An 8,928-nucleotide genomic window follows, 5' to 3' on the forward strand; every position below is an offset into this window, starting at 1 on the left:
TGGGGGGATACATCTTTTTTTAACACAGTAGAGACGAAAGCATTCTTTTTTTGGATACAACTAATAAAAGAATTAAGTTAAGCAGAAAATGAATTAATTATGGTATATACGCCAGGTGGTCGCGAACTTACCATTGCAAGCTGTAGCATTGAACCTCTGGATATGAAGCTCCCGATTAACTAGTAACTGCCCGATTTTGGCGATCGCCTTCCTTCGGGCATGCATATCCATCGGGAATCCCCTCGATAAGTAACAGCTGCACCTTGTCAATCCTAACACCTTCATATATACGACCGAGAAGAAGCCGCCCATGTCGACCAAAAGACGCCGTCGCGCCCGCAGGCCGCCGGAGAGGGAGACCCTCTCGTTGGATCTCCTGCTCGAGATCGTCGTTCGCTCTGACGTCACAACCGTCGTCCGCTGTGCCGCCACCTGCAGGATCCTCCGCCGACCGCCGCGCCATCCTCGACCCGGCCTTTGGCCGCCGCCTCACGCTCCAAGCAGCGGCCGGCTTCGAGTTCGACCCGGCGCTCCTCCTAGCCGTCTCGTACTTTGAATCCTACAGCCATTCCGACAGCAATATCCGGAACCGTCGCCTCATCCACACACCAGATCCAACCCAGCGTCGCGTCCCCCTCAACTTTGACAACATCAACTACGGGTGCCTCGCGCCTCTGCTCGCTCGAGACGGTTTGTTCCTCCACCGGGTCACTTTTCTTTGTGGTGATGGCCACATCGCCCTGGTCGTCTGCAGCAACCTAACCGGCCACATCACCGGCCTGCCCCTCGGCACCCTCAAGAGCGCATACCAACGCGCCTTCCTAAGAGTCGACGACGAGGGCTCCTTTGAGCTGCTCGTCGCCGACAATACAATGCGATTCTAGATCTTCTCTTCCAAGGAAGACAAATGGGGCATTGTCCGCCAGGCCTCCTCCATCCTCCCGCATCAAGATGGCAACGGGGCCCCGAAACCCGCGTCTCCGCGGGTTTTTATCCTATTAGGGGACGGGGATGTGCGTCTTTTCATCCCCACAGGGCTGTTGTTGGGCACATTATACAACCCGACACGTTTCATGGGTTTGCACCCATTTCGGTAGTCCCTGAACCCGAAATCCGACAAACCCGGCAAAATACATTTTTTTTACTGAAATATGCTCATGTTTGTTGCTGAAATATGCTTATCTTCGTTGTTGAAATGGACTATAGTTGTGCTGAAATAGACTTCTTTTAGCTGATGTTATTCCTGAGTATTGTGCTGAAATTTGCAGTTGTTTTGCTGCTGAAATATACTATGTTGCTGCTGAAATGATATCATTGTTGCTACTATTTATCTTATGTTTGCTGCCTTCGAAATATATTATGTATGTTGTTTAAATCTGCTAAAATACACTCTATATAGCTGTTGAACCATCTACTATTGTTTTTTGTTGAAATTTGCTCTAGTTATGCTGCTGAAATGTGCTTGTTTTGCTATTCAAATGTTACTCTTTGTCGCCACTATGTTTGTTTAAATATTTTTCTTTTCTCGTGGGTTCCCCGAAACCCGATGGGTTTAGGGGATGGGCGGAAAATTAGCCCCGCACACGGTGATGGGGACGGGGACGGGTTTGCGATTTTCTCATGGGGTGGGTTTGGGAAGGCAAAACCCGATGGGTTTCGTCCCTGTTGCCATCTGGACCCCCGGACCACTCCAAAATGTATCTAGGGGGCTTTTTCGATCAGGTCGTCATCGGCCGCACTGTCTATTGGATCTGCCGTCTGGACCCCTGTAAAAAGTGCCCGGATTGGAGGATCCTCGCTCTCAACGTCGATGCGGCGGAGGCAACGATCATGGACTTCTCGCCAGGCTGCATCTCGAGGATGATGCCCTACAGGAACGACAAGCGCGGCCTCCAGAACGAGTACCTCCTCCATCCCCCCGCACCACCCCAAAATGTATCTAGGGGGCTTTTTCGATCCGGTCGTCGTCGGCCGCACTGTCTATTGGATCTGCCGTCTGGACCCCTGTGGAAAGTGCCCGGAGTGGAGGATCCTCGCTCTCAATGTCTATGTGGCGGAGGCAACGATCATGGACTTCCCGCCAGACTGCATCTCGAGGATGATGCCCTACAGGAACGACAAACGCGGCCTCCAGAACGAGTACCTCCTCCTGGCCTCGGTGCGTGGACGGCTGAGCTTGCTCATCATGGAGAGCATTGGGATATCGATGTGGACGCTGACGTCGGCTACCTCTGACTCGCGGTGACTTGGAACCGGCATCTGGTGATCGGAGCAGCGGAGATCTTGAGGCAAGCGGGATTCGTGGTCCATGACAACCTCACCCGCACGCCCTTTAAACTCGAGAGGTTCGGGGAAAGAAGCGGCTCCGTGATACTTTCTCTAGACCATGGCCAGCTCTTTCGGCTCGACCTTGGAAATACGGAGGAAGCAGTACCCGTTGTCACAAAGCTCATTAGCCCCGGAAGTGTCAAAATCTCGGGATTGCATTTGCACGAGATAGATCGGATCACTTTGCTGCAGGCCATGAAATCTCTCTGAGGTTGTACGGTCGCCTTTTTTTGTGAAAGCCATGACAACATGTGGCTAGCTAATTAGTGTGGCGCATTTTGCAGATGATATTTTCTTAACCCTCGTCCATTTAGAAGGAGAATACATTGCGTCTCTTGAGCTGATGTTATATCATTGTCTATAGTTGTGATACATACGACCACATGGTCATGCTAAAGTAAGTTTTTAGGGTAGCGACGCAAAAGTTTATATTACTGCTAGCCAGCACACTGATTAATAATGAATGGAATTTAAGTTGGACGTACATACTCCACAGTTAAGGCTGTGTAAAAGTTTTTTACTATTGTTAATTATTAACCAATACAGAAACTCCCCTAAAAAACAAATACATAAACTGAGTTTTAAAATAAAAAATAAATGTAGAGTGGATGTCAGCACACTTGTGAAACATTCTCGACACCACGCCATTAGCGTCTCCCCAGAGGCCAGAGTGGAGGTTGCGCTTAGTTGCTTGATAATGGTTGGGCACATTCTTGAACACATAGTTTTCGAATTGAATCTGGCGATGACAAAATAAGTGTGGGAAGATGAGAACTACAAATAGTAGAGCAACATTATCAAGCTAAATGAGTTCAAAATAAAATGTGTGATGGACATGGAGCAAGAAGAGTGGAGTATTCTTCTTTACTCTCAGCGAAGGTATGTCTATCAATTGAACATTCACACTGAACTTTTTCGATAAAGGGTGGATTTTATTAACTCAAAATAAAGCATCAAGTGGATACAAACACAATGAGCACGCACCCGGTCTCTGCATAACTAAGATGCACACAGCCAACACCAACACACGCACACAAAACACACACCAACAAATAGCAAAATCATATATGATCAAAGCTATGTGTAGGCGAGGGAAAAAAAGAAAGAAAGATTAAAGCGATCAGATCAGCAATTGGCAAACTATAACAATGATCATATCCGCACCAACTATCTCATGTCACCACACGGACTCCGTGGTTCTTCAACAGCAACGCCTTCGCCGCCATCACCGGATTCAACCAATCAAGGTCAGAATCTAGGTTTTCACCCTGAAGAATCAATCTGAGTATATCCGAACAATGCCTTCGACAAGGTAACGATGTAAAAACGTCGCCATTGCCAGGTATAACCAACTTGGGTCAGCCCTAGGTTTTCACCCCGGAACTCGAGACCGGGTGCTCGAGTAGCACCACCATGGATGTCAGAAGTGTTGTCCCCATCACTTTTTCGCGATCCCAACAACCACATGCGATGAAAACGCCGCCGTTGCACAACCATTCCTCTGCGTCAAACTGTTGTCCATAGTTTGCATCTCCTGTTGAAAGTGAACCACCGGATCTGAAGACTAGACTTTCGGTGGCCACCGCAATCACAACTGAGGTCATACAATCCGACGAGAAGCCGCGCATACGCTGCCGCATCCGGCAAGCCTCCTCTGTGCCACAGACCCACCATTACCATACCACCTCCTGATGTGCAACCAAAGTGGTCATCGCCGAGATCAACTCCAAATCGTCGCCCCACTGCCAGCCACCACAAGGGCTTTGCTCAGCGGCACACTTGCAGCGGCGACCGGCGAGGAGAGGATGCATCGAGGAGACGGAGCTGGTGGCGTCGGTCTGGAATAAAGACGAGCAGGGCGTGATTCAGTGGCCCAAGAGCTCGTCCGGCAACGACGGGAAGCAGCCCACGGCGGCAGCTGGCGAAGCGTCATGGGAGGAACTAGATCCATGAGGACATTCAGTTCAGCCGCCCGGCCCTTGCCTTCACCCACTGCTCGAGATTCTGATTCGATCTGGAGCTCGATGCCGGAGACAGCCCACGTATGCCGGAGACAGCCCACATTCACACTGAACTGGAAACCAAGGAGCAAATATGAGATGGGACGAGAGGTTTATTTGAAGTCCCTCGTCGTGCAACCTTAAGTAGTTTTTATTGTGTACATTCAGTCATAAATCACCAAGTAAGATGAAAGAACAAGATAGGTATTATCAACTCTAAAAACAACCAGTGTACACCTTCTATAGTGAAAGATACCGGTTCTAAAAACATAAACACTTCGAAAAGTGATTCAAAACTGCCAATTTATATATCAAATGGAGGTACTACTGCATGTGTTCCTCAATCCATTTTCAATAAAACCAACAGATTTCAGGCTCTAAAATCAACCGGAAGCAATTCTAATACCCCCTCTAAGAACTATTGAAATATGAGCAATTGGAGCAACAACGTAAAACTATCATGCACAGTTTTACGTGCAATGAGAACAATTTAACATGAACTCCTACAAACATAGCAGCAGCAAGCATGTTGTTGAACCCAAAATAAGGTAGATATAGCAACAGTCAACTACTCACATCTTCTCCTAGATGTCCTGAAGCACCACCCAAAAGAAACAACCCTACCAGAAAGAACACTGAAAGCAACAGAGCTTCCTAGACAGTTAGACCTCTCCATCACTCAAGTGGGCTGCCCAGGTTTTGCAAGTAGACTGCAAGTTTCATCATGACCCTCCAGGCCAGGTGCGACTCATCCTCCACGTCGAGCTTCTCGCGCTCCACCTGCTGCAGCCACTGCTTCACAGCAAGGAGCTCCTGGTGCTGCATAAGCATATTCTCTTCCATCATCCTCATCTCACTTCTCAGTACCCGGGTCTCCTCATCTACGGCCTTCACGCGGATCTCTTCCTCCTTCGCGGCTGCTTCCATCAACCTGACCTTCATCCTCAGACGTGCAATCTCCTCGTCCTTCAACCGCATCTCGTACCTGGCGTCTTTGGAGCTTATCTTGCCCGACGGCGTCGAGGCGTGAGCTGCTGCACGGGTGCATTTCGCTCGGGCTCCATACTCCAGGGTGGAGATCGTCTTGTGGAGGTCCTTTGGGTCAGGGCTTGCACACAGGATCATGAGGATTTTGGATCCCTCGTCATCGAATGAGTCCTGAAATTCCATTTAGGAACGACGTGTGGTTATCCCGTACCCGTAGTAGCATTGTGAGCTTGCTGTCCCGGAATGGGACATGTGAGTCACCGTTGGCAATCGACTCAACCACCCGCTTCAGCGTCGTGTTCCCTTGATTAATTCTTCCCGTCTGCGCAAGCCAAACGTGCAAGAAACTGTTAACTGAACTTGCAAGTTGCAGCTCATTAGTTAGCTCAGCTGCTACAAATATGTTATGGCGTGTTTAATCATGAGTAAATTCTTGTAGAATATAAGCTACAAGCTGTCAAAAATGCATATCAGCTACACAATAATGATTCAACTGCAATAGCATGCCGATTATTTTCTCAAAGAGAGACTGAAAAACATAATTTAGTTATAATTATCCGTAACATTGCGCACCTCAGATTTATTAACTGGATACTAACCAGTGTTATGAAGCAGGTGTGCAACAAAATTATTAACTGAATTTGCAAGTTGCAGCTCATTAGTTAGCTCAGCTGCAACAGACGCCGATCGTTTTTTCAAAGAGAAACTGAAAAACATACTTCAGATATGATGCTCTGTAACGCCGCAAAAAAAAGTTATAATGCTCTGTAACAATGCACATCTCAGATTTGCAAGTTCCAGCTTATTAGTTAGCTCAGCTGCTACAAATAAGTCATGGATAATTCTTCTAGCATATATATATCAGCTACAAGCTGTGAAAAATGCATACCAGCTACATACCAATGATTCAACTGCAATAATATGCTGATCAATTTTTCAAAGAGAAACTGAAAACATAATTCAGTTATAATTATCCGTAAAGATTTGGCTTCATAAACATGAGTTGTTAAAATATGTTCATGCAGTTGCTATTTGTCTAACCAGAATTCGTATACCGTTGCAGTTCATTACTCCGGTTAGCTGCTAAAATATGTTCATGCAGTCCTTCAACATGAGTTAATTTTCTTCTACTACATCAGGTTCATAACAATTATTCAACTGCAGTAACATGCTGGTCATTTTTTTCAGCGAGAAACTGGAAAAAGACTTAAATTGTTAAGGTGTCACCTCAGATTTGGCTTCATGTCCAGTTTGGCCTGCAGCTTCTATGTTCTCAGAGCCTGCCATGTCCACAAGCATGAGCCTTCCTCCCACCGACGGCACATCCAAGACTATCTGCACAAGCAACACAAAGCAAAGCCCATGAGAAGGCATATATCTTATAAACAGCATGCCTACAAGCACATATACAAGTCAGAAGAACAACCATGCAGTGGCTCCGCGAACTCCTCGCGTTACAGCTCGTGCCCTTCACAGCACGCCGCTTCTCCACTTCGGCGACTTCTCTTGATAGCTTCCCTGCTTCATTTCCAGATATATATGTTGCATTCTTGGCTCTTGTTCCCATCAGTTCTAGCCTTACCTGTACATAGTGCATTGAAAAGATTCAACAAAATTATATCAACCCAAAAGTTCCTTTTACAAAATGACACTCGTATGCATCAGTATCACAAAATTCAGGCCTTGCTGCCAGGTATATGTATTATATAGATTCAATCGCCACACACTTGACTGCATTATAGATTCACCCTCCCATGCATTCCTGGCTTTTGTTCCTATTACAAATCCACACTCCCTGACAAGATAGATGTTGACGTATTTCGTCGGCTCAAGTTTGGCTTCTGAAGATTCATGCTACAACAAATTCAGGTGTACACCAATCCTTGGGGCCTGACAGCAGACCGCTATTGGCCTCCAGTGATACTACTATGAGTGTCCCTGAATAATCGGGCAACTTAAGTACGTGACAACGAACACCCACTTGTAATGGACTCATTGTACTACGCATAAACCTAAAACCTTCATGTTAAATGTAAGAAAAAGCAGAAGTGACACTTAGTGTGACCTTGGGATTGGCTCCTCCGCTGCCGGCGAGCAGATCGTAGACCTGCTCATTGTAGATCTCGAGCACGGAGACCCTCACGAGGCTCTCGCCGTCGCCGTCGCCGCCTCCCTCTAGGACGTCCGTGAGCGCGCGGTACACGACGCCGGGCTGCTCGTCCGAGCCGAACATAGTGTGGCTCTTCCCGGAGCCCGTGGGCCCGTAGACCATGACGGTGCACTTGGCGCCCGCGCGCACGCCCTCGACCCTCGGCCGCACGAACCGGGCGTAGAAGGCCTCCAGGCCCTCGTCCGCCGACGCCGACACGCCGTCGAGCGCGAACTCGCGGCACGCGCCGGTGTGGCGCACGCGCACCGACGTCCCGCTGCCGACGACCTCCAGAGCGGACTCCGCGCCGCCGTCGGCGAGGGTGCGGATGCGCGCGACCGCCTCGACCGGGCGCTCCTGTCGCGCTGCGGCGGTGGGGACGCGGAGGCGGCGGGCGGCGCTCCTCGGGGTGGCCGGGGAATGGAGGAGGAGGCGGGTGTTGGTGCTCTTCGGGGTGGCCGGGGAGCGGAGGAGGAGGTGGCTGCCGCTCCTGCTCATCGGTGTGGCCGGGGAGCGGGGGAGGAGGCTGCGAGTGGAGGCGGAGGGCGTGCCCGCGTGGACTCGGGCGAGGTCGCGGCGGATGCTGCCGACCAGCTGGACCAGGTCCTCCGCCGCGAAGAGGTTGGCGGGGCGGCGGCGCTTGGCCGAGCGCGGGGGCGTGGCCGCGGCGGCTGCCTGGGGGAAGTCGAGGCGGCGCTTGGAGGCGGGCACCGCGCCGGTGCTGGGGCCGGGGCTGGGCGCCATCGTGAGGCGCCGCGTCGGGCCCGGCGGCCGTGGCGGCAGCGTGCGCGGAGACATCGGCGGAGTTGAAGGCGAAACGAGCCGATTGGTGGCGGGCGGTGGTGGAGGTTGGCGAGAGAAGAGAGGCCTATTCAAAAATTTGAACGCGGCGGAGTGAGGAGAGCGATGCTAGTGGCACCGCGTGGGCGGCAGCCCAGAGGAGAGTGTGTAGGCCACTAGGCACTAGCCCATCGCCGTTTATTTTGACCGGAAGACGGTTCATCGCTGGCTCTGGCTAGCTGCTGCTGCCTCTCCCACCGTGAACGTCAAGTCCCATCCAAGTCCAACGACTGAACTGAGCTGAAGCATCAATCAATGCATGCATGGTTTTGCTTTCCCTTACATTTTTATTTTATTTTGCCTTCAAAGAGCCAACGGTCCATTTGAACACATTGCGAAGCCACTACGTACATCGTATACAGACTACTCGGGCTTCAGATGTCCTGTCCCGGCAGTGCACGTCTGAACCGGAGAAAACAGCTGAGCTGATGCTCAAGTGTGTGTACGCGCAACAAGTACTTTATACCAATATATACGCTCGCTCGGACGGTGTTTATTCATAAGGTCTCACTTGTCAGCTGTAACTACAAACACGAGTTGAGAACACAGGCCGTCCTAACATCACAGCCAATATAGTAAAATTATCTTTCAGTAGAGTTCCCTACAAAAAAAACTTTCATCAGG

The 8,928-nt window shown here is 49.9% G+C and overlaps 1 protein-coding gene across 1 annotated transcript; it reads right to left on the reverse strand.

Annotated features, from left to right (window-relative positions):
- Window positions 1-4,852: 4,852 nt before the first annotated feature.
- LOC125513002 (kinesin-like protein KIN-10A) lies at window positions 4,853-8,314 on the reverse strand. The gene is made up of 5 exons (XM_048678050.1): window positions 7,381-8,314; window positions 6,742-6,897; window positions 6,543-6,650; window positions 5,527-5,637; window positions 4,853-5,486 (listed from the first exon to the last, which is right to left on the reverse strand). Exons 1-5 carry the CDS (start codon window positions 8,260-8,262, stop codon window positions 5,004-5,006), a joined length of 1,740 nt encoding a protein of 579 aa, XP_048534007.1. The 5' UTR covers window positions 8,263-8,314; the 3' UTR covers window positions 4,853-5,003.
- Between the last annotated feature and the right edge of the window lie 614 nt (window positions 8,315-8,928).

This window comes from Triticum urartu, chromosome 6 (assembly GCF_003073215.2).
Source record: "Triticum urartu cultivar G1812 chromosome 6, Tu2.1, whole genome shotgun sequence".
NCBI classification, from domain to species: domain Eukaryota; kingdom Viridiplantae; phylum Streptophyta; class Magnoliopsida; order Poales; family Poaceae; genus Triticum; species Triticum urartu.